General features: G+C 36.5%; 1 protein-coding gene across 1 annotated transcript in view; it reads right to left on the bottom strand.

Annotated features, from left to right (window-relative positions):
- Window positions 1-231: 231 nt before the first annotated feature.
- Window positions 232-27,249, bottom strand: part of LOC131162343 (putative methyltransferase At1g22800, mitochondrial) — a 54,553-nt gene continuing 27,535 nt past the window's right edge. The window contains exons 6-11 of the mRNA XM_058118709.1: window positions 17,385-17,449; window positions 17,187-17,265; window positions 6,835-6,922; window positions 6,244-6,308; window positions 6,048-6,137; window positions 232-844 (exon numbers count right to left, since the gene is read on the bottom strand). Of these exons, the coding sequence (XP_057974692.1) occupies window positions 731-844; window positions 6,048-6,137; window positions 6,244-6,308; window positions 6,835-6,922; window positions 17,187-17,265; window positions 17,385-17,449 (501 nt within the window). The 3' untranslated portion in view covers window positions 232-730. The remainder of the gene's footprint in view (window positions 845-6,047; window positions 6,138-6,243; window positions 6,309-6,834; window positions 6,923-17,186; window positions 17,266-17,384; window positions 17,450-27,249) is intronic.

Raw genomic sequence — 27,249 nt, forward strand, 5'->3', positions numbered from 1 at the left:
TTCTTGTAACTTGATGTGATTGATTATTTTTCTTATTATTTCCAACACAAATAAAAATAGAGATACATTATATTTACTTGCATATAGGGAGAAGAATTATTTCGTTGTGGTTATTTATTAATATCTCTCCCAATATATGTCTTTAAATTGTACATCAAATATCTAACCGGAAATTTGAAGAACTTCATTGCAAGTCTGCAACGCTCAGTGGAGCTTACAAGTCAAAAAAACTGGGGCTCAAAAATAAATTATTAAATAAAGCTTCTTTTTTCACAACTTCATTCCCTGCAACTGTCACCCTACAAATTTCATTCCCGCCACAAGTTCCTCTCGGTACTTGTATCCATAATCAAATGGAAACGCTGCCGCATCAACTGGAATAAGGATGGTTCCTATTTGCATCATTGGTAGGGTATTCTTTTGGTACAATTGAATACAATACAGAAATAAAAAATCATCTTTTCTACTACTGACACCAAATTAGTTTTATCTATGATAAAAATAAAATACCCAAAGCATATTTCAATTAATTGAACACAAAAAGTCTAGCAGGCTTTTCTCCATGTTCTCCTATCTCCTTCGTGTGGTTGGAGACGCACAATTCATGTCTGCCTTGATATCTCATGACGTGTGAACACGTGCAGGCCCACACACACACACACGTGTGTGAGTGTTAGGGAGAGAGAGAGAGAGAGAGAGAGAGAGAGAGAGAGAGAGAGAGGTAGAGTTATTAGCCACCACTGCCAAATTCTTTCTTCAAGTCCTGGAAGGATACAGTGGCAGATCCTCTCCTTTTGGCCTTTTGCTGAGAAGGGTGTTCTCTCCATCCTGTCATGTAGATGACCTGCGAAAACCGGGGTAGTGTAGAAGATGATGAACACAACTGAAACAATTTTAAGAACAAAGGCTACAGCAATATTCTCTAGATTTCTGGCATACTGACACCATGTCATGTAGAACTACAAAAGCATGAAATTAGTACTCATCAGCAAGACAATTACAAAATGTCATTCATCCATCTACAGAAAAATTCATTGATGCTAGGCAATCATAACAAGTAGAGATTTTGAAACATGGATCACAAGCTGTATACAGTCCCCGAAAATAAAGAGGTAAAAAAAAAAATTTTAATTTCCAATTTTTTTCTGTTACATCCATCCTCTTAAGGACGTAAACAAATCTCAAATGAAAAATATGTAAAATAAAACCACTGTATCGTATCCAATTCAACTAAGATGAAACAAGGAACTCCTAGCTGCTCAAATAAACCCACTTAAGGCCATTTATGTCATATCTATTTTAACAAAGTGAAACAAGGACTCATGGCTGCATTGGAAGTAAATCTAGATCTCATCAACTTCATTTTCAACAAGCGACAATTATGACATGAATGATACATACAAAATGTCAAACCATCAGTGAACATGGTCCAGACCATAGTTACCAGAAAACGCTAACACCCTAGCAACCCAAGTATGGTACAAATGATTCAAAACAAGGTACATTTTCCTTCCGGAAGACTAAATCTAATAATCCAAAGTTTTAATTCAATATTTTTCACATAACATATTTTATTATTATTTAAAGTGGATAACTATTGTATTAAAATTTCATTTTCAGTCATTATTAATCTATTTAACAAAATAAAATGTCTTTTAGAGTGTAAACACTCAAGCATCCTTCCTAAAATATACAAGTGAGCATATTTATCACCAATATATCTATAAAATACTTCTCTAGAGTTCCACGTTCTAGAACATATGCCATTTTATGATCCTATTCCCCTTCCATGAACGAGAAGGTTCCACATTCTAGGTAACATTGGTCCAAACCCTTCATCTGAATGTTCAATATTGCAGTATTACCAGATGTTACTATTTATGTATAACATTATATACACAACAGGAAGAGGAGCCTTGGCACATCAGTAAAGTTGTTGCCATGTGACCCCGAGGCCATAAGTTTGAGGCTTGGAAACAGCCCCCTGCTAAGGCTACAGACCCATCAAGGTTCGCTCTTTCCCCAAATCCTGCATATGAAGGAGCCTTGTGCACCAGGTTACCCTTTTTATTACATATGCAATAGGCGCTCTGTAGGTTATCCTGTAATTAGAAATTTATTTAGCTATATTATATTTTCTCTTCAACATGGTAATACAGGAACAACCCAAAACCTAAAACCTAAAGGCTCTCTCTCCACCCAACCGCCACCGACCAAAACTCTACACCCCATAACCTCATGATTCTCCTACATCCCACGAGTGCATCTGAAGCCTGGACTAGCCAGAATCTTTGCTGGACCTGCCAGAGTTTTCACTAATGTCAGAGTCAACTTGGTTGGACCATCTCCATCCTGCTTTTCAAAAAAGAAACACCCTACTTTGATCTTGAATGCTTTGATTCACTCCCTAAGTCATGCTAACAAGTCAGTTCTCATGTTATCATGTCTAGATTGAGATTCATTATTTTTGCTTGCTCACATTTGGTTTCGGTAAGACCTAGGTTAGTAAGTCTCTGCACTTATGACTATTTGTTGGTAATACTTGGTCTTTTAGTGTCATTGTTGGTCGATTGTTGATATTCTCTCTGTCAAGTCCATGAATCCCAACAGTTACTGCCCTTATATAGCAAAAATTGCAACAGAGGAGTTCAATGATAATAAGTATTTGCGATCCACAGCTGTCAAGATTCATTTGATGTGTCCAGGTAAGTTTGAACATCTAATTCTGTCAGGAACTAGTGCTGACAAAAGTAAGAAGATATAGATGCCATTGAGCCTCAGGTTGCTGGGATATCTATGCACTATTTGATACTTGTAATGAGATATAGGATTATGTCAAACTCCTATACTCTAGTAATCAAACATGCATGTATGATCTTTCAAAGTTTACAAAGGTAACACACATTCATGAGTTGAATGTTGTGCAACCTGTAACTTCTAATGTGTGTGTGTGAGATTTAGAAACAAAGGGAGCAAATAATGTTTCTTAGAGTTTTGGCTAGTCTAATGCCTGTTTATATTGCTTCCCACAAATTTTCATTGATTATTACATCAATTAGACGTTGAGAATCTTTCTCATATGCAAACTAGGAGTTTCCATGCAGCAACTGCAAGATCCGTTGCTCAGGGGGAAGCTAGAACTGGTATTTCATAATAAAAAAAAAAAAAGTCATTATATAGCTTGAAACAATCTCATGCACGGGTTGGGTGATTTAACGAAGTAGTGATTGATTTTGGTTCTCAGCTATTAGAAGGGATTGTTTTGTATTCTATTGCCATACTAATGCTATCACAGGTGATGAATTTGGACCTTTAAAGTACTTAGGAATTTAGGAAGCTAGTTCTCATTCAGAAACTATTCCTATCACAACGAAACTATGTTCCTGATCTTTTCAATGAAATAGGCTGATTAAGATGCAAACCAATGTGGATCCTACCAATAAATTAATGTTGCTAGAGACTTGTTGGAAAGTAGTGTTGTCTTATAGTCACTCGGGGCAATATTTCTTTGGCAGACTCTCCTCAAACTAGTAGCTGGAATGTTGTTATCTAATTTTTGAGATATCTCAAAGGTGCATGTGGTAGAGATGTTCCATACTAGGATCATAGTTACACTCTCATTCAAGATGTGCAGAAGCAGACTGGGCATTTTGTCCTATTTACAGAAGATCTACAATTTGTTGATGTGTGTGTGCTTATTGTTTGCAGGTACTTGGTGTCTTGGAAGATTAAGAAGCAAACTGTAGACTGTAGTTGCAATACAAGTGCAAAATAAAAGTATTGGACATGACTCATACCACCTGTGAATTGATTGGTAAAAGAATATGTTGGAGAAAGTAGGATTTCAACATTCCAAAGCTACGGTGATGTTATGTGATAATCATGGGCCTGTTCACATTTCTTTAGGTCCAGTTTCTTTGAGAGGAATATCCACAGTGAAGTTGATGGTCATTCTCTCAAAGATTTTACAACTCGTCAAGACCGCCACGCAAAACTAGAATATCAATTATATGATTTGTTTACCAAGTCTAACAGAATATCAAGTTTAAATTCATTTGCAGCAGAGCAGGAGTATGTCCTATACATGCCCTAGCGGGAAGTCTTCTAAGGTGTATTACCATCCTCATGTATATGAGATTAAAAACAGTGGGAGGCTGCCCAACTACTTTGTAGGTTCTCCATTTTCTTGTTTTGTTTGGATAGAAGAGGAAGCTTTATTGAACTAGAAAGGAGAAACTGGATACAATGAAGGAGAACAACAAACTCATGAAAATAAAGAAAAATAAAAAACAAAATCAATTTAATAAAGCCCCTCAATTTCAGTGGACATATAGAAAACAGCATCCTTGAAACATTCCAATGTTTTAAAAGGCGAAGGTGAAAGGTGAGGCATTTTAACCCTTAAGAGGCAAGGCATAGGCCTTAAGGCTTTGGGGCATAAGCCTTTTGAGAATTTGTGTTTTAAGATAAAAATATGTTAAATAAATTATATATTTTTAAAAAATAAATAAAATATTAAGAAAATCACAAATATAATGTAAAAAGGAAAAACTAGATATACTTTGCAAACTACTTGATGTCCATTCAAAAATTGCTAATTGAAAACAGGACATAAACCATGACAAGATACCATTACAAAGTTTAAACTATTTTCATGATTTGAGATACAACTCTCAGTTATTTTAGAAAAGTTGAGATACAAGATCTTTAGAAATCAACTCACGTTATGACATTCCCTTTATACAAACAAGTAGTTAAAATTTCCTAACCAATTCTAACTTGAGAATTACACACACAAAATGCATAAACCTCAACTAAAAAGGTGCAAAAGGCGTGCCTTTTGTAAAAATGCATAAGCCTTAGCATGTAATGTGTTAGCCTTTTCGGAATTTGGTATTTTAGATTGAGCCTCAAGGCAAGCCTCAATTGGGCCTTTTAAAACACTGAAACATACAGCATCTTTTCATCATCGCCTTTCACAAAACCAGTAAAAAATATAGATAAGAGCCCCTTCACCAACTTTGGACAGACCCACACAAAAAAAAAATCCAATAAGAGCACTACACAAATCCCAAGCAGAAGAGCAATGCAGAAACAAACGAGACACATCCTGAGAACTATTCCCAAACATGAGACACGTACAGCAGACAAGGCTTTAGAAGGCCTCCTACTGTCTATTATCACTAGCCAAAAAAAAATGAATTTATCTTAGAAGGAACTTCAGTCACCCATATACCCCGATAGAGAGGAAAATAGAATCAACCTTAATAAGGCAAGAAAAAAAAAGATTGCAGGTTCTCCAAGTATCCAAAATTTCTTTTCTTCTGTTTTCAACACATCTTCTAATTGATTCTCTAGCTCCTTATAGCTTAAAATTCAACATATAAAGAAGACAAATATCAGGATAGCAACTTAACAGGGTTATTAAAAAAATAATAATAATAAAAAAGGAGAAAAAGAAGGCAGATTGGAAACGGAACAAAAGCTATGTCCAATCCAACCAAGAGAAAAAGCCCCTACCCAACGTCAGTTGATTATATCAATGCATTGAAACTCAATGAAGAAGACCATGGCAGGGTGCAAAAAAGATCCTCCACAAAGTAGATGAAATGACCATATAAACTCCTTAAGAGTAGATTGAGAAGACCAACAAATAACCATCAAGAGGAAAAAAAACAATAATATGGTCATTTCAATATACTTTGCAGATATTTATGGATCATCCAGCAAAAATGGAAGTAGATTCCAGCCAATCTCCCCAGCTGTGTCAAAAACCAAATTTCAATTCATGAATGGGTGATATTATAAATATTGAGATCCATCCAAGGAAACATCTTAGGGTATACATCATCACATTATCCACTATAGCTTCAGATCTCCAAATGGTATGATCCTAAATTTTTTGGCAGATTATCCAGCATTGTGCAGTATTTTTAATCTTCTTTCATCTCTCGGTAGAAATGAATGAACAGAAATGCATACATAAGATGTTCTTTTAATTCTTTCGACCTTATTTTGTCCCATATTGCAATCATTTTCTGTATCACCTGAAATGTTGCCGGGATGGTGCCATCTTCTGCCGCATACATTGAATCATAAACAGCTGCAGTTGCCAAAGCAGTTTCTCTTTTCAAGATCTGATTACATTGATAAACATACCAAATTTTAGAACCAGCATTAATTTTGAATTTTGTATAATAGGTAAATATTTAGCAATAACACATAATTCATAAAGTTTCTTACATTGTTCCTTTCAAGAAGAGCATTTGTTTCACCCATTGCACGCAGATGCTCTATCAGTTCCATAGCTATATCAAATTTGGGGAGGGCGATGGGACGGGGAAATAATACAGAAATGTAAGTGTGCATATTAACAATGCAGGTCTTAGATATTGATTGAAATCAAGGGTTAAATGTATTTGAGCATTGAGAAAAAATAAGTAAACTAATAAATAAAATCCTAAATATAGCATCAACCAACATCTACAATAAATTCCAAAAGTGGAAAATAACAATAAATAAGATTGCTGATAATCCTTCTGGTGCTTTCAATTAGGAAAATGGAACAAGTGATGTTTACAATCTTTGAACATACTAAGCAACCAAAACCCTGTCTAATTTGGACAAAGATGATCACGTGCAGCTTGGAAGCAGAAATGTCATGGTCTTTAACTTACAAGATTTGGGAAATTAAAATAATTGAGACTTCAATCCACCCATAAATATTAGATATAACCTCAGTAGAAGGGGAGGGGGAATCACAATTTAAAACAGGATATCTAATGCACCATTGGTACAACTGTAAGTCCACAGTTGTAAGGTGGAAATGCTCACCACTTTTATATCTAACAGTGTACTCATCAACATCTACACCTGGAATTGTGAAGCCTGCCCGAATCAAAAGATTCCCTGCATCCCGCACCTGAATAAAAACAAATATATAACTCAATAAAACTCATACATGATTAAATTATCTCAACAGCAAGCAAAAAGAAGCAAATACAGAGTATAAACCTATTGAAAATTGAAATACTAATCACATTGTTCAACAAAGAAAAACATTGAAGACTGTTCATATGCAAAATCAGACACAGCCCCTGCAGCAGCCCCAGTGACATGCTATATATATATATAGTGCAGATGTGTGCAAGGGGAGATAATCAAATGACTAATATAGAAGAGCAATCTTCCCATTACTCTATACCAGTGTTTTAAAAGGGGAACGCATAGTTTTACCCTCCGCGAGGCGAGGCGTAAGCATTTTGGGATTGTATTTTTTTAAATAATTAATAAATAAAAAAAATTATATATAGCATAAAAATGAGAAAAATGTTAGAAAAATGGAGAAAAAAATAAAAATATGATTCTTAAGTATTAAAAATAAGCCATAAGTTTTCAAACAGAGGGCAAAAAGCCAAATTACAAATTTCTCCAGCTGTTAAGGGGCTGTTTGGGAGACGACTTAACTCCAGCCTTAAACCCAACTATTATGAGAAAATGGGAATAATTTTTAATATTCATTTAGTCAACTTTGGTTGATTGTAAAAAAAATATCCCGTCGGACAGAGAGAGAGAGAGAGAGAGCAGAGGCTTCATCGAGGCGTAAGAGAGAGCAGAAGCTTTGTCGCAAGAGAGCAGAGGCTTCGTCGCAAGAGAGCAGAGGCTTCGTCGAGAGAGAGCAGAGGCTTCGTCAAGGCGTAAGAGAGAGCAGAGGCTTCGAGAGAGAGCAGACGCTTCATCGAGCTTCGTCGAGGCTACGAGAGAGAGCAGTGGCTTTGCCGAGCTTCGTCAAGGCTTCAAAGAGAGGGCAGAGGCTTCGCCAGGCTTCACCGACAGAGCAGAGGAGAAGAAGCTTCGTGGGAGAGAGAGGAAAGATAGGGTTTCGGTGTGTTTTGGGTTTGGACTTATAAAATTGTGTTTTAACCCAGGATACCGAAAGGCGCACGCATTTTATATGAGGCGTGAAAAGGTGCTGTTTTTTGGCTGAGGTGGGCGCTTTGTTGGCTGCGGCATACGCATTCGTGGAGTTTCGCCTTTGCACATACGCCTTGGTGCGTTTTTCTCCAAAAACGCCTGAGGCGCGCCCTGAAAACACCTTTCAAAACACTGCTCTATACAACTACTCAAATTCATACCCAAGCTAATACATTTAATTTAAGCCACAGCTACCAAGCCAACAGAATATATCCCATGCACTTAAGAATGAATTAAAAAAAAAGAATGAGAGCTTGTGGAGAGAGCCCTTCATGAGAGGAGAAATTAATAAAACGTCAAAAATCAATGTATAGCCACTTCATGAGCTCACATTTTTTTTTTCTTTCTAATATAAGAAAAGATTTATTAAGAGAAGAGAATGAATACACAAGATGGAGGAGAGGAAGTCCACCAAGAAAAACAAAATGCGAATATTGAATTAAAGATTTTGTACTTCCAAAAACCTCCAAATGATCGGTCAACAAAAATTATTTTTCCCAAAAAAATAAACTAACCCAGCAGTTAAATAACCCATGAAGGGTCAGCATGGGTGTTTTTTCCTATTCCAGCAATTTTATCTGCATGTGAAGTTGCCACAAAATAATGATGGCACCGTCCTGTGATAGCTGCTGCATGTGAAACAAGATCATACTTCGCTCTCCTCTCTCATGTGAACTGCCTTTACACACAATTTTTAATTTATTGAACTCAGAATGCATTATTGCCTTATATTCATAGAAAGGAGTAAAAAGAAAACCTAAATTGATCTATTTACCCAGATTAACTCATTAACAGATCTAGTTATGGGACGAAATTTAATTTTCCATCTGGAAAATAATAATTTTATGGTCAGATTTTTTCATAGAAATCTCACTCTTCCAGTCTTCCAACAGCAACCAGCAGCAAATTCCCCTGGAAGCCCATCTAGATAACTGCTGCCCCACAAAGGTTGCTCTCTTTGCATGGGAGTCGACTCCTAGAGAGTTTCTTACCATTGACAACCTCTAAAAAAGGGGTCTGCCTCTTGTGAATAGGTACTACATATGTTTGGAAAATGCTGGATCAGTGGAGCATATCCACTTTCACTGCTCCTTTCCACCTCATCATAGTAATTGGAAAGCCAAAGTCACCTCTAAGAGAAAGGCTTTTAATTGATTGGTAGTTTTCAATAGAGTTAACACACGATGCAGCTCAGAGGGCCTTTGAAGGCAATATCTCCAGGTGTATGTACATTATGTTTTGATAGCTTAGAATCTGCATCTCATGTTTTATTTCTTTATTTATTTATTGGCATTGCTCACTCGTCAAGTATTTTGAATAAGTTGTTTGGTTAAATAAAGAGAATTGGGTTTGCCCAGGGTCAACATAGGATTTTTTTACTATTACCATAAGTTCTTTGGTGGGTCTTAGAAAAGAAGGGGGTTTGCAATAGATATACTGAATCATTAAAGATATGTATGATAGAGTAGGGACTAGTGTTAGGACTGTAGGAGCAAAATCTAGATATTTTCCAATCACAATAGATATATATCATGGTTCTACTTTGAGTCCTTATCTTTTTACTTTAGTGATTGATGAACTTACTAGGAATATTCAAAATGAGGTCCCTTGGTGTATGTTGTTTGCAGATGATATTGTGTTGATTGATGATTGTACGAGCGGAGTGGAATCTAAGCTAACTTTGGAGAGCCACATTAGAGTCTAATGGGTTTAGAATAAGTAGAAATAAATAAATAAATAAATAAATATATATAAACAGTAATTTGAGTAGTAGTGGAGAGAAGATTAAATTTGATAACCAAAAGATTAATAGCAATAATAGATTTAGATATCTTAGATCAATTATGCAAGTGAAAGAGGAAATTGAAGATGTACTACGTAGAATTAAAACAAGCTGGGTAAAATGGAGGAGTGCATCCGGTGTACTGTGTGATCGTAGAATACCCTTAAAATTAAAATAAAAGTTTTTTAAGATGGCCATAAGGTTGGTTATGCTTTATGGTTTAGAATGTTGGGCAACTAAGAAACAACATGTACAAAAAGTAAAAGTTGCTGAAATGCAAATGTTAAGGTGGATGAGTGGTACAACATTAAAAGATAAGTAAAAAAATGAGTATATATGCAATAATTTAGACATAGCACCAGTCGAATACAAGATAAAGGTGGGGCAGCTTAGATGACTTGAGCATTTGAAACGCAGGCCTAGTAGAGCACCTGTGAGGAGGAGTGAGTTAGTTATTGTTTCTGACAGAAAAAGGTGTAGGGGTAGGCCTAAAATAACTTGGAATGAGGTGTGAGGAAGGATTTAAGAGCCCTTAATCTAATAGAAGAAAACACTCTCGATTGGGTGAATTGACAGAAAAAGATTCATGTAGTCAACCCCATCTAGTGGGACTTAAGGCTTCTTGTTGTTGCTGTCGTCGTTGTTGTTGTAGTATTATTATGGGTTAAGGAAAGGTGAAGAAAATTAGGTTTTGTGGAGTTGTAAGTTTTTGTAGTCTTGTGGGGAATTTGGTTGGAGTGTAGTGCACATTCTACAAGGAAGAAGATCATGTGTTCTTTGCTATGGAAAAGGATTCATTATGACGCTCTGTTTTGGTCTTTTGCAGCAAGCTATTGCTATGGGGTGTGTTTTTCAGGTTTACAGTGGTGTTATTTTAAATATAGTTTCTTATTTTTGTTTTCTTCTTCTCAAAGGAGATAAGAAGGCGGAGATATTTTGGTTTCGTGTAGTGAGTTTTTCTAGTCCAGTGGGAAATTTGGTTGGGGCATAATGCACATACTGTTACAAAGAAGGTCATGAGTTCTTTGCCATAGAAAAGGATTCAGTATTAGGCTTCACTTTGGTATTTTGCAGCTGGATATTTCTAAATAGTGTTTTTCAGAATTACAGTGGTGTTATTTTGATTGTACTTTATTCTTTTTTTTTTGTTTTCCTTTTTCTCATAGGAGGATGTCTATTCTCCTTTTTGTACACTCTTTCTTCCTCAATGAAATGTCCTCTTTTATCAAAAAAAATAAACTGGAAAGATGACATAGGCAGAGAAGTTAATAGGTGATTAAAGTAGAAATCACAAACCCTATGAGTTTAAGCAGAAACTCACATACAACGCTATCAAACACTAACAGCCACAATGATTTTAGTTAAAATTGCAAACCCTGTCAAGAACACTAGCAGCCATGTCAGATTAGGGCTTACGCAGATAACCATTTGACACAGCACCAATATCCAACAACTTATTCTCAATTCAAGTCTAATAAACAAATGCATAGGGGCTTTTTTATAGGCTTATAACACTTTAGGGCTCTTTTATAGTCTTGCAAAGCTTAGAAGATAAGAAAACTAATTTATGAAATTTAAAACAAAAATAATAATTTCCCATAATAATACCCTAATCTTAATTTATAAAAAATATCAAAAATCTTGAAGATATGATCCCAATAAAAATGCCATAGATTAAAAAAAAAATGAAAAAACAATTAAAGGTCTACTTTGAGTTTTTTTTTTTTTTTGGTTATGGATGAAGTCACGAGGCATCTGGTTCCATGGTGTAAGCTATACTGATGATATTATCTTGATTGATGAAAGTAGAGATAGAATAGACTAAGTTGGAATTATGAAGAAAAATTTTAATTTTATGGTCAAGAAATTTCTACTAGCAGATTTATCATGCAAGTTCATGGAGAAATTGACAATGATGTAATACATAGTATTAAGCACACTGGGACAAATGAATAAGTTCTTTAGGCATCCTGCATGATCGTAGAATAGCTTTAAAATTAAAAAGCAAAGCTCTACAAAACAGAAATAAGACCAGCTAGGCTATATGGATCAAAATGTTCAGAAACTAAGAAAGAACATATCCAAAAAAAAATAGTAGAAATGAGATTCCTAAGATGAATCCAATCAAAAACTTCAAAAGATAAAGTAATAAATAAACAAATCTGTGATAGGCTATGGATAGCACCTGTAAACGATAAGATGCGGGAAGGGCAGTTAAGATAGTTTCAGCACTTGCAACGTAGACCAAATAACACTCTAGTTTAGTTGTTGTTAGAAGCAACATGTGGGAGATGCATAGGCCTAAAATAACTTCCAAAATGGTAAGGATTTGACAGCATTCTTACTTCTTGATAAAATTCATACAATAGGACCCACCAAGTGGGACTTAACACTAAAAACTTAAGTGTTTATTGCTATTTCGTTTTTTTTTTTTTTTTTTTTTTTTTTTACAAATAAAGAATTATATTAAAGAAAGAGAGGAGGAACACAATTGAGTAAAACAGGAAAAAAGAAAAAACAAGGACAGCAAGATATCCTCCCTTTACAATGAAAAAGAAGCTAAATAAGAATAAAATACAGAAGTTAGAAACACAGCAATTCAAGACAACAGAGCCATCCAACTCCACTGCGCCTTCCAAAGAAACATGCTGGGTGAATCTGTAAGATTACCACATTATTTATTTTGGGCCAACAATGTATACTGAGCCTTTAACACTCCCTTGTTCGTGCAGCCCAATTGCATGTGGAGAGGGAAACAAACAATAGCTAACACCCATTATAGGGAGTAAGATAATTTTAACAAACAAGAAATGCAGGCAATGAGACTATAACCTAGGACCTCCCAAAAATCATGGCTAACTAAAAGCTTAAGCTATTAGGTTGTGGGCCAACAATGTATATTGATCCTTAACAGAATCAAACACCAAAGAGATGCTGAGAAAACCACTCTGCTCCAAAGCATCTTACAGGAAGTAGCAAAACCTTTAAAAATTCTGGCATTACTTTCCATCCAGATACACCAAATAATAGTCAGAACAATACATTTCCATAGAACTTTCCACTCCTTTCTCTTACCAAAACCTCCAAACACAGTAGTACAAAAATGATCCAAGGAAGCCATGCAAACCCATTTTTTTCAAAATATCCCAAACAAATTACTTTAAAGTCCCCAGTCGGAAGGAACAATGTAGAAACAAGTAAGAGCAGGTTTTCACATTGCTGTTGCAGAGAACACAAATATTGGGAGATCAGGCCTTGCTGGGCCTTCATATCTGAACTGGATCATTAGTATTGATTCTTCCAGGAAGGGAACTCCAGGAAAAGGCCTTGATCTTTGAATGGACTTTAGCTTAAACAATATTCTTGAAAATGAAATAATACCAAGGAAAATCTTACCCCATACCTCCTTAATCTTGCAAAGCCTAACCACATTACCTAATCACCCATCTCTTTGCCCTTAACCCCCCCCCCCCACCCCCACCCCCAACAAAAGATGCAAATTTTTGCAATTCCTTTTGAACTTTCTTCCTTTTTCTCATTGGTTATAGTGGATAAGCCAACCTTCAATTTTTGCCCTAGAGGATTAACTAAATTACACCCCAGTTTATCTAACTACTCCTTCAGGTCTCAGTTGTCCCTCCATCCCAAGTGGCTCTAAAGTTGAGGGTTTTGCTTCAGAACCTAAAATTCTTTGGCAGAAGGCATTCTTTTCAAGAATTTTTCACAGGCAAGGGCAAAATACCTTTAAGAAACTCATTACAAGTACATGGAAATCTATGCTTGAGAGGAGAAGCCAAATGAGATCCAGAATTACCCGAAAGGATACCCATAGCTGCAGTTCTTTCCATCTCAAGGCCACCTGGATGTGTATGATTCCAAGAAAAATCTATGCCCTGAAAATCAGAAGAAGAAACAATAAGGTCACCTACACCCTCTTGTGGATCTATTTGCTCTGATTTCCTCATTCCACTATCAGCTGGACAATCCACTCCACATCCTCCGTAAAGATCAAGAATCCTCCAAACCTATCAAAGGGGATGGTTGCAGGCATTTATCCAACTCACAGATCTCTTTCTATAGGAGTCATCCAATTCTCCAGGTCATGATCAGAAATGTTGTCACCCTGCTTCAGATACATTTCTGCTAGTTTCGCTTCTCTGGAGCTAGAGGGAGCCTGCAGAATCATTTCATTTTGTACCCCTACGTCAATGTTTCAGGAGTTTCTTCAGAGCATATCAAGTTCACTATCTTCAGGCTTCAAACCTCATCATTCTCTATAATTACTCCCTTCCCCTTCTCGGCAGACCTAGAATTAAGGCCTCCATCCTCTCCTGAGTTGGCACTTCTTGAATGAATCTTGTGTCAAGTCTCTTCTGTTGTGTTCAGAATATCTAGTTCTCCATCAGCTGTGTTTGGTGAAATACCCACCAGCTGCCCAATTTCCCCCCTGTGCATGTGGAAAGATCTGCTAGGTTCTTTACTCTCTCAGCAGTGTGTGTTTTGTTTCCTTCAGAACCAGCTTCTGATGGGCTTTTGCAAGAAGTGGGTAACGTGTCCTTGTCATTCAAAGCTGGCCGAGCTGAAGCAGACTTTAACAGCCCATTTCAACCTTTAAGAGACTGAAGGCCCAAGGAAAAAGTGATTGCATCTAGCCTGGATGAAATCCTTTGCTGTTTTCCCATTATCACAATGTGCCCCATCCATAAAAGGCCCAGTGTTTTTCAATTTGAAATTATTCTCAGATCTTCCACAGTTCCCAAAACGAAAAAGTAAATATTTCTTCTTTCCAAGAGAGATTTGATCAGTCGTCAAGCTTCCACTTTTAGGGCACATAGAATCCCAAAGATTTTGGACTTTCACTCAGCCATAAAAAGCAGAATCATTCACCGAAAAGTTCTGACTGATGTTGGATACAAGCCAAGAAGAAGCTTTTGATTTCCACTGACTCTCTCTTACTTCAATCCTTAGGATGGTTGCCGACCCACACTCCCCACATCACATCGTTATGCCATAAGCATCCTTTCTGCTCTCGTCATCTGCAGTAGACAATTCCTTCACTGTCAGAACGAATTTCTACCATCCATAAACCTCAGCACCTTCTGAAAGTTGAATGATTTGGCTTCTACCATCTTCTCTGAATTTTTCCATGCACAGAAAGCGACCATATTTGTTTTCTGAGTTTAACCTGCACAAAATTTCCCACCACCCACAAGAGCAGAGCCCCAGAACCCTTACAAGTCCACAAGGCCCCAATCAAAATGATACCAATCCATCCCACAACCATTGAATTTCTTGAGCATACAAAATAAGCAGACAATCTCTCTCCAAAAAATTCCAAAATCTGAAAAGCCCTATTGTCCTGAATGTCAAAATTGATAACTTTTCATTCAACACAAACAGAGTAGCGATCTCATAAAGTAGCATAGACAAGTTTTAACGTTATGTGTTGCAAAAATGGAGAAGAAAATAGGGGTTTCTTGGAGATTGTTCAATTGATGGAGTTAGGTTTTGAAATATTTGTTGCAAGGTTTTGGTTATGTCGGACTGTTGTGGTCAAAGGAATTCTATTTGTGGGAAAGGGCAGAGGGTACAAAGTCAAGTATGGAATGGATATCTATGGAAGCAATTGTTGTTTTAGATGCGAGTTTTACCAGAATCATAGTTGCAGAGGGGGTGGGTTTGAAGGGGCTCTGGTGAAAAAAATCAGCAAGGGCCATGGCTACTCATGGGGGGTCCTGGAAGCAAACAATCCTGTTGCTATTTCATTTTAAGGGGACCATAGTTTCCAAATAAAAAATTCAAAAGAAAAGGACAGCGATAGGGGCATGAGATTGAAGAAAAAAATGCATAGAAAATTCCCAAAAGCATCTAAAAACCCAAACTCGTTCCATCCCTACCTAGAGGATTAAAAAAAAAAAAACAAGAAGAAGAAGGCATTTCATCAAAATCATATTAGTGGTCTCCTTCTCATTCCGATTCCATGTGAAAGAAAAAGCATGAGGAAAATAGGGGGAAACGCTCAAACCAAAAGAGATCCCTAATCAATGATTCTGTCAAAACCACTCTCCCAACTCTCTCTACATCACATGGCATCTCTCTCTCATTTTTTTTTTGGGGGGGGGGGGGGTTGGGGTGGGATTGGGGGGGAGATGGGGGAGTGGTTAAAATAAGAGATCCAATAAACAAATTTCTAGGGACTTGCGTTGATAACATTTCCTCCATCTCTAACATCCCTCTAATTCTATTAAAGCCCAGATAGCCTGATACCAAAGGAAATCAAATTCAAAAGGGGACTGCCATACCCAACCCTCCCTCTCTGCAAGGCTTGCAAACCACATCCCAACTCACAAGGTCTTTTCTATTATCCCCTACCCAAACACCAAAAAAATCCCAAACTAACCTCTCATTCTTATGAGCCACTTTCACTGGAATCCTAAACATGGACAATGGGGGAGTGAGTGGTTGGAATAAGAGATCTGATAAACAAATTTCTAGGGGCTTGCATTGATAACATTTCCTCCATCTCTAACATCCCTCTAATTCTATTAAAGCCCAGATAGCCTGATACCAAAGGAAATCAAATTCAAAAGGGGATTGCCATACCCAACCCTCCCTCTCTGCTAGGCTTGCAAACCACATCCCAACTCACAAGGTCTTTTCTATTATCCCCTACCCAAACACCAAAAAAATCCCAAACTAACTTCTCATTCTTACGAGCCACTTTCACTGGAATCCTAAACATGGACAAACGATATGAGTGAGGATTTCCTTTTTATGATAATTTATCTAACTCTATAATGTTTATACTTCATACATATTGTTTCCGCAGTCTGCAGTGGAAGTGAAATTATGGATCATACTTAGTATTTAAATTTAAATTTAGTTTTTTTTTAATTATTGGAGAATGTACTAAACTTGATGGGCTTCAAAGTTGAATTTAAATTTAATTTTAGCAACAAGGTTAAAATTTATGATCAAGTAATTAACACTTGTTAGCTACAAGGGTCTTCAGTGCTTGCAATTTCCATTTTCATTCCACCTTATAAAGCAGATAGCCAAAGGTGCAAGGCACACTACTGTAATATAGCTGCACGTAGAACAAGTGCATCAAAAGTTAAAAAACACGTTCAGTTTTAACTTCCAAACCAACAAATTACTGTGAGCAAGTTGAAGCCAATGGAATTTATGAAAATACTTTGAGCAAGTTATTTTAAATTCTACTTCAGTTTGAACTTTAACGATTCTAGAAAACAATCAATTCAAACAAATTATATTATGAACATGAATTTCATGTGCATATGAACTTGATACAAACAAATTTACATGGATCCTGCAAAAAGCCCATCGGTTAAGAATAATATTATGCCTAACATTTCAAGCTAAGACATAATCAAAAAAAGCAAAGGGGTGCTTGCAGAAAAATATATACCTGTGCCAAAGGTGAAACTCGTGGACTAATACCTCCTTCACGCTCCATTTGTGCGACGGTACATGCTAGTCTAAGCTCCCTGGTTACAATTTCAAGACAAAAGCAAAATCTAATTCATAAACCTGAGCTAGCTTTGAACATCTACAAAGGGAGTAGAAGATAAAAAAAAAACAAAACGAATACTGAGAATTAAACAACTTTAATGTTTCTCCACCAAGAATAGCTGCTAAAAATAGGCCATCAGGCTTCAATGCCAGTTTACACTGCCACAATACAAGAAGCACGAACATTTATTTCAGAAATCACTGGGTAGAAAAAGAAAAGAAAAGAAAAAAATGATAGAAGAAAAGAGGGTATACAGGAGGAGGATAAGAAGTCCTCTAAAATGGTAAATGAAAAATTTACACAAGTATAAAAATGCATAAGTATTCAAGCAAATGAACAATATTATGATGGCTTGATCAGCAGTCAAGGTAGATTTTCCAAAGAGAGACCAAATTGCAATAGGGGAAGGAGAAGGGGAGTTCAGACATATCATCTGTGCAGCAGTCAGCAGTATCAAGTTCGGACATTTAGCCTATGCAGGAGTCAGGTACTATACCCAATGGAGTTCATGAATTTCATCTGTTGGGTCTTGAGGAGTTGGGTGCAAATAGAATCCAAACCACTAATCCTACTATTTTAACTGCTGGATCTGGGTCTTTAGTAGAAGCAATCATGGGAGTTTTAAGGTCCTCGGTAACCAGTTTCGAAATTAGGAAGCTTGTACAAAACATAGTCAGTGGAAAAGGGGGATCTCTCTGCCAATTTACAGTGGAGCCCCCCTGTGCTAAGGTGCATCAACCAAAATGTGTTTATCTGTATCACTCAAGCTGGTGCATTTGATCAGCAAACCAACCCTTGAACAATGGAGAATCGAGCTTATGTTTCTGATTTGATGAATTTTTCTACTTCGTCCTCACTGATGTGACCTTGTGGCCCTGTTTGGAAGTTGGAAAACATTGCAGAAAGGGGAAAAAAAAAACATGAAGGAACCACTTTTTTCACGTTTGGTTATCAAGGAAAGAAAGAAGAAAAACAAAATATACAATAAATCAATACATACGATTCAATAATATTTGATTTTTCTTAAATTTTTAGTAATACTAGAACAATTTTCATCTTTTAATAGTATTTGATATAGAGGGAAACTACAATGGAAAATGAATTTCTTTCCTATTTTCTTTCTTCCTTTCCCTTTCCCAAACAAGATCCTTGACCCAAATGGAGCCTTAAGGTCAAGAGAAAGGTTTTAAATTTGATCATTTGGAGAACAGTCCAAACGCATATCAGAATTTGTGGGTATCCGTCTTTTATATTAAACAATGAAGAGGCTCAGTGGGTGTAACACCACTTAACAGTTTTATGGTATGGTGGGCCTTGTGGATTAGATAAGGGGCACAGGGGTTTGCTTTTGAGTAAGGAGAGAGGGTTCCTTCATCTCAAGCTTTTTGAAAAATTTCGATGTAGGTTTGTGAGTTTGGAAAGGAACAGAGAAGTGTGTAGTAACTCAGTGTGTTTCCCAGAAGGGGCCAAGGTGGGTGGATATGGATGCTTTTCTGCCACTTGGAGAAGATTTTTTATGGTTAAGAGATGCAGAAGACTGGAGAGGGTGATCTTATGCTCTGCAACTATGGATTGATAAACCTTCAAAGAATCAAACGAAGGAGATTTCATGAGGTGTCGAAAAGATCTAAAGATTTCTATGCTGATGTTCTTCATAAAGATCCAGTGAAGAAGCTTTCCTACAACAGCAAAATGGTTCAGAATAGCCGGGAGTTTGGTGCTAAGTATCAGGGAAGGGGTCCGTTGGATTCACAATTTGGTGTGGAGAGCAAGGGTTCTGTTGGGATTGTGAATTTTAAAAGGGGAAAAGACACTGGTCTTCCCTGAAGTGTGGTTAAAAGGCACATAACTTCCCAAACTTCCTTAATTTGTTCTTGTAAAACCTATAGGGCTACAGAAAATTAATCTATATTACTCACTCTACATTATACTATCTTCTACTCAACTATTTTGCTCGATGAGAATATTTAATTGTATTTCATAGCTAAATCAACATCATTTAAAATGTAATTACTTTTTAGCCTGCTAAGAAGAGAATGCATAAGATATTATTAGTTTTACTATGTTTAAAATCATTCGTCATTGGCTTTGAGTCAAACTTTTCTTTCCTTTTCTCTTGTCATTTATTTTGATTTTGAGAATATATTTTTATTTTTTATTATGACTTTTAAAAGTTCAAAGATTATAACTGAAGAGGAAAAAAAAAAAGTCAACACTTCCATTGAAATGTAAGAAAGTAACACTTACAATAAAATTATGGATAGACACTCTAGAATTTGGATGTTTTAAGCTAAGTAGAAATAAAATAGAATGCATGAAGTGTGATTTTTAAAAAATATATATCATGACGAGTAGATTTCAATACCTTGGAGGCTTGGATCAACTGCGCAAGCTGAAGGACACAGAAGAATATGTAATACATACGGTTTAAGCAGGTTGGATAAAATGGGAAATGCTTCAAGGGTGTTATAAGATATAATTCTAAAAGATAAAAAAGGAATGAACACTTTCACAGTAACTAATAAGTTATGCTTAAAACAAGTAGATTATAAATATAACAGGAGGGTGGTTAAGATGGTTTCCACTTGCAACTTAGCCCAAATAACACACAACTACTGCACAAGCGACAAAGAGTGAGGAAGCTAGTTATTGCAAGCAGGCTACTAGACAGGGGTGGTCCAACTAGAGGGAATTCAGGCTCAACTTACATATACTAATCATGGGCACGCATTATGCGCGTGCTCCATTGCTTTTGGTTGGCAATGGCAATTTACAGCGAGATGCTCTCTCTCTTAAAATTCATATGGATACCACATATCACCACGTGATGGCCAACAAATGCCCAAAGAAGGTGTTCTGATATTGTTAGCCGCTTAAGGATGAAAACATAGAGATACAAGTGGCAGGAAATGGAAATAGAAATAGAAATAGAAAACGAAATACCAATGACATAATTTTCCAGACATAAATCTGTACCCATTATGTAGCAAGCATCAACTCATAAAGCATAAGATGCAATTTAAAACTAATTTCAAGATAACAGAAGATTTTCCAGATCATCATATACCAAAAGTAGCTAGAGAGAGAGAGAGAGAGAGAGAGAGAGAGAGAGAGAGAGAGAGAGAGAGAGAGAGAAATTGCCGATGGAGAAAAAAGTGGAAGCAGACAGTATAAGAGAAGTGGGTGGCTAAGCAGGAGAAGGGACCTCAATTTGAAACATTTACTCTTGTAACCATTTCTTCTTTTTTTTATTATTTTAATTTTTTCAAAAATTATACATATATTTCTATGTTTCATTTGAATATCTGAGTGAATATTTTGATAGAAAGAAGGGCTTTTTTGGGCATATGAGAGCCAAGATATGCAAGTTGAAAACTGCAATGGGTTCCTTTAATTAAATAGCATAGATAAATATAAGAAAGAATTTTTCATTCAAAAAAAAAAAAATTAGACCAAAATACCAGCTTTGGAGAATAAGAAATCCTCCAACAATCAACTAAAAGCAATTACAATAGTGCTTCTGTCCAATCCCTTCAGAGGTCAAGCAACGAAATCCCCCAAGAATATACCCAAAGAATGAGATCAGAAATAAGTGAGGAAAACAACTCTATCCCATAACAAGTGAGAATTAGTTTTGGCATTGATAATCCTCACATTTCTCTCACCCCAAATAATAGCATGCATAGCATGAGTCCATAAACACATCCCTTTTACTCTTCCCAAAACCCCAAAATAACACCAACAAGAAATTCATCCACATTATGCAATACTACCCATGTTTAACTATAAATAAAGAAAAGGGTAGACCAAAGTCGTCTTGCAACCAACAATGTAGAAAGAGATGTGCCCCGACAACAACAACAAAACCAAGCCTTAGTCCCACTAAGTGAGGTCGGCTATATGAATCTTTTTCCGCCAATTCATGCGATCATGGACCATTTCTTTTGATAGATTCAAGGATATTAAATCCTTACTCACTATCTCCTCCCAAGTTATTTTAGGTCTACCCCTACCCCTTCTACTGCCCCCCATAGTAACTAAGTCACTCTTCCTCACGGGTGCACTATGTGGCCTACGTTACAAGTGTCCATACCATCTGAGTCGCCCTTGACCATGATCTTAAATTTCCACGAAATTGTCGAAATTTCCCTCGAAATTTCCAGTTTTCGTCACCCTCGAAATCGAAATGGCAATCAATTTCCGTCTTGTATAATTTTCGTCGAAATTTCAACGAATCATCTTAAATTTATCAAAATCTCTAAAGTTTGGCAAAACTAGTCAAAATTTGAACTATGCAATGACATTTTCTTAGATTTCAAATAAGAGATTTAGGAGTGAAGTGAAATTTCTCTCTTAATTTATTTTATTTATTTTGACCAAAACAAAAGATTATTGCAAGTGCTTTTGAAATTATAAGAAAAAATAAACTTACAACAACATTTTATTTAACCATTCATGTCTAAATTATCATTATTTATATAATAAATAATATTTAAATGATTAATGAATTTCATTTTTATTAACTAATTCACTAAATATGTTTAATGTACATTATATTACAAATATGTTTGATGCACACATTATATTACAACTTCTTCACCTCATACACAGCATAGATGTATTTACTTGTAATATATTAGTCCTAAAACTTACATTATTATGTCTATTAATAATTTCTAAAGCTTCATAAAATAACTTCATGCTTTACTATTGATTTCCATTATTTTTTCAAATCGAATTTGACATCGAAACCAAAATTCCTGTCAAAATTGAAATTTAAGACCTTGGCCCCAACAATGTAGAAAGATACGCTCATTAGTCTCATTGAGCTCAAGGCACATCATGCAAATATCTAGGCTAATAGCCTTTTAGAGTATCCTAACCTGTAAGTTGTCACTCATATGAATCCTATTAAGACTTAAGGGTCAAAGTCAAAATGAAAGCCCTGATATAAAATGAGACCTTAGCCTTCCAAACGACATCATTCAAAGGGAACGAACAAAGGGTTGAATGCCTCGATAAATCGTGGATAAAAGACTTTCTAGGAAAGGACCCTAAATAATCCAATAGTGAAACCCGAATCACTCGGAACAAAAGAACCACAAAAAATTAATAAGCTCATCAGTCACTAAACCCCTAAAAGTGGAAATCCAAGAAAGATAATCCCTCTTTGAAGAATAAAAATATGTATGAATGGATGATAACCAAGAAAGGCAAGGCACCAAACCTCCAATGAAGCTATTCCAACAAAGATCCTCCCAAAACCAAATCTTATTGCCATTACCCACTTTGAACTGTGTGAGAGGAAAGAATAAATGAGTATTGCACAACCTAGGAAACAAACTTCGAAGGGCTTGCAAAAGTAACATCAACACTTCCTCCAATATCACACCCATTATAATGAACTCCACACTCTTCTTTTCTTTTTTGTTTTTTTATAGCAAAAGAAGAAATTCATTGATGGGTTAAGAATAAGACATCTCCTTAACAAAATCCAGGATAATCCAAATAAAAACAAAGAAGAAAATCAAAACAGCAAAGAGAACAAGAAAAAAAAAAATGAAAACCAGTATGCACTACCAATTAAACAAAAAAAATGCCAATTGTGCGGAATATCCAAAAAGCTCACCCCCTTAAAGTCTCCATGATGCACACACCAAAGAGAAGCAAAACAATAAGGCAACCCTATCATTCAAGAGCCTCCAAAAGTGAAAATGCCAAGAGGGTAAAGGACCACCCGGATCAACAATAAATGAGGAAACAAAATGATTCTATCCGGAGCTCAAATGAAAGAGGCGTAGAAAAGGGGAGGAGAAAACAACATTCCCCAACCAAAGATCTTTCCAATAGTGAATATTATAACCCCTAGCCAACAAGAATCTAATATGGAGAATAAAAAGGACATGAATCTAAGAGATAGCTTTCCATGAACTTCCTAAAGAAAACTAGATCCCAAATTAGTATCCCACCTATTCTCTTCTAGTCCAAACTTCCTTTCAACAACCCTATGCCACAAGGAAAAATCCTCTAGTGGGAACCACTAAAGCCATTTGGCCAAGAGAAACGTGTTTTTAGACATCAAATTTCCAAGACCCAAACCACCCACTCATTTAGACCTACACCACCTCCCACCTCACAAAATGATCCTTAAAGCCTCCAAACCCCAACCACAAGAAATATCTCATTATTCTCTCAATATTACTTGCAACCACCATAGGAAATTTAGAAATAGTCAGAAAATACAACGGAATACAAGAAAGACAAGCCTGAATGAGAGTAATTCTAATCCCAAGAGGAAAATTAAAAAGCACCCTTCCACCCATGTAAATGCTAGGACGCTCTCCATGACTGGATCCCAAAAACTAAAAGAACTAGGATTAGCCCCAAAAGGAACCCCTAAATAGGACAAAGGCCAGTCCATGCAACACGCCCTCTCTAAAGACAATTCCCTAACAAGCTCAACAAGCACATTAATAGTCATTACACCACTCTAGCTCAAATTGATCTTGCCGCAATACCACTCTTCCCCGAATTGATCTAAAGCCCAAAACAATTTCAAAAACTTGGGGAAGACCAAAAATATTCAAAAAATAAGGGATCATAGGCCTTCTCTAAGAAAAAAGATAATATTGTCAACAAACTAAAGGTGCAAAACCAACACCTCCTCACTCCGCACTCCCAACCTTTCACTAATACTCTATCCACAACCCTATCAACCATTCTACTCAAAACATCAACCACTAAGATGAACAAAAACAGGGAAAGAGGATCACCTACTCTAATCCCTCTCATAGCCCTAACCCAAAAACTAGGCTCACGATTCACTAAAACCAAATTATTCATATTAGACATACAACCTCTCATCCATCTACCCATCTTTCTCCAAACCCCTTCCTTATAAAAATCTTATCGAATAAGTTCCAACTCACTCTACCATTGGTTTCTCAAAATCCAGCGAAAAATGAGTGCCCTCTTCTTTCTTCTTTGAATATCCTCAACAACTTCATTAGCAATCAAAATGACGTCCACAATCTGTCTCCCCCACAAACACACTTTGAGTCTTGAAAGTACCAAAAAAAAAAACTCAAAGAAATAAATACTATTAAATATCAAAGCAAAATATTCCTTGATTCTCGCAACTTCGGAAAAGCTAACTCCCTTAAAGCATCCAAAGCCAACGCACCATAAAGAGGCCAAGTATTAAATCTTCTCCAAAACCAGCTGCCAATTAAATTTTTTCCCTTAAAAAGTCAAAGCATTACTCTCCTAACATAATCCCCAAAACATTGCAAAATACCGCATTTCAAAATAATAGCCCTATCCTTCCTTCTTCCAAGACCCTCAAAAGAAATAACCAACTTTCCTTCCACCGATGCTGAGCAAACCCAAGTTTCTCCCGTATTATAATTTATTCCAGCTGTTCCAAGCAAAATCACAGTGTAAGAGCAACTTAGATGTCGTTTCAAAATTTGAATAACAACGCACACAAACATCCTGAGATAGGGGCTTCAAAGGCACCCTGGTCTGCAACAGATTATTAGTATCAATTCTATTAGGCACAATCAACTAAATGAAAGCCATATTCATTTGGGGAAGTTTGGCCCTCCAAATAGATAAATACAGAGGAAAACAATAATCGGAACGGGTTAAAAACTCCAAAAAAATAAATAAGATTAACAAGATTACACCTCTGAATGACCCAAAGCCTGAGACCTAGTATCCTTGGGTGAAGGAAGTTGAAAATTGTTCAATAACAAGAAGGAGGAGGAAAGTTCCATCAACTCTCTATCATTTAGAGATCTTTTAAAATGAAAATTCCAACAATCCAAAGGGCCAACTGAATCATACCACAAAGGAAGAAATCATACTATCCTGTCATGAGCTCAATCGAAAGAGACAAAAAAAACATGTGGATAGAACATCATTCCCTAACCACAAATATTTCCAAAAATGAATCCGAGAACCCCTCCTCACCACAAAATTAATGTGAGGAGTGAATAAGGGATAAATTTGAGAAATAGATCTCCATGGACTCTCTAATGAACATCGCAAACTAACATTGGTATCCTATGCATTCTCACCCATAGATTACTTCTAATCACTTTATGCCAAAGAGAATGATCTTCTAAGGGAAAATGCCATAACCATTTAGCTAGGAGAACAACGTTTTTAGACACCAAATTTCCAAGACCCAACCCTCCCTCCATTTTAGACTTGGAGACCTCTTAGCACCTTACTAAATGATCCTGGAAACCCCCTACTCATGACCATCAGAAATCTCTCATTATTTTCGCAATCTTATTTGTAGTCCCCACTAGAATCATAAAAATAGACAAATAATATAATGGAATACTAGATAAATAGGTCTGAATAAAGGTAATTTCACTGCCAAGATAAAAGAATACCCCCTTCCAACCATCACGCATGTTTGCACTCTTTCCATTACCAGGTTCAAAAACTCCACCCCCCCCCCCCCACCCAAAAGGGACCCCTAAACAAGTTGAAGGTCAACCAAAAAGACAACACCCACCTCAAAAGACTGCACCCTAACTTGCTCCAGAAGCACATTAATATTTTCCAAACCACTTTTCCCCAAATTTATTCTAAGCATCGACACTCCCTCAAAGACATAGAGGATACCAAAATACATCTAAAAGAAGGGCTACGATCATCTAGAAAGAAAATAGTATCATCCTCAAGCCAAAGATTAGAAACCACCACTCCCTCTCTCCCCACTTCCAAACCTTTCACCAACCCCCTATCCACCATTCTACAAAACACAACACATCAGCTACAAGGACAAACAGGAAGAGGGAAAGTGGATTCCCTAGTCTAATGCCTCTCGAAGCCCTAAATCAAGACTTAAGGTTCCCTAGTCACAACAGCTGAGAACTACACATTCGATAAGCACTCCAATAACCACCAGCACCAACGCTCATCAAAACCCTTTCTCACAAAAAAAAAAAAAATCTCCAAACAACTCCAACTGATTCATCACAAGCATTATCAAAACTCCAATTTGAAAATGAAACCCCTTTTTTCCACCTACGAATATCCTCTACTACCTTATTAGCCACCAAAAATAGCATCCACTATTTTTCTACCCTCACAAGAGCACTGGAGCTGCAGATATAGTCTTATCAAGCACTGCACTCAACCTATTAGCTAGAACTTTGGTGATAATCTTATAAAAAGTAAAGAGTCAGACTAGACTAATAGATCTAAAGTCCTCTATCCTATCAGACCTAGATTCCCTAGGCACAAGTGTAATAAACGTGGAGCTAATGCTTTTACTCAGAATCCCGTTCTCAAAATATTCAGCAAAGACTTTAAGCAAGTCATCCTTAATAGTATCCCAATAGTCTTGAAAGAAAGCAATATTAGAACCATATTGACTCGCACACCATACTCAATATGTTAGGTAATACTTTATTGAGGATTCTATAAACACTAGATACTAGATTAATAGGTCTAGAGTTAAATATCTTGATAGACCTAATTTTCTTCACCACCAAAGGTATAAAGGTGGAATTAGTACTATTGCTTAAAATCCCATTCCAAAAAAATTCATTAAAAACCTTCAGCAAATCATCCTTAACCAACACCCAAAAATTTGAAAGAATGCAAGTTAAACCCACCCAAACCCTAGAGCTTTATCCTTCTCCATCCAAAAGACGGTAGCCCTCACTTCCTCTTCCTCAAAAGTTCTTTCCAACCAAGCTATCTTATTACTAGACAAAGGATCCCACTCTAAACCTTCCACCATCGGTCTTCTAACTCCACACTTCTTATAACCTTAGGGTGTGTTTATTTCATAGGCTACGGTTTTGTAGGATTTCACTAGTTGTAATATTGGACTGGATTGAATAGGCTAATTACCCGATTCCATGTCTCATATGACAGTTATGAGGGATGGGATTGGACATCAGCTGAATTTTCAATTTTTCACTTTTATGTT

This window comes from Malania oleifera, chromosome 8 (genome assembly GCF_029873635.1).
Source record: "Malania oleifera isolate guangnan ecotype guangnan chromosome 8, ASM2987363v1, whole genome shotgun sequence".
In the NCBI taxonomy this organism is placed as follows: Eukaryota; Viridiplantae; Streptophyta; class Magnoliopsida; order Santalales; family Ximeniaceae; genus Malania; species Malania oleifera.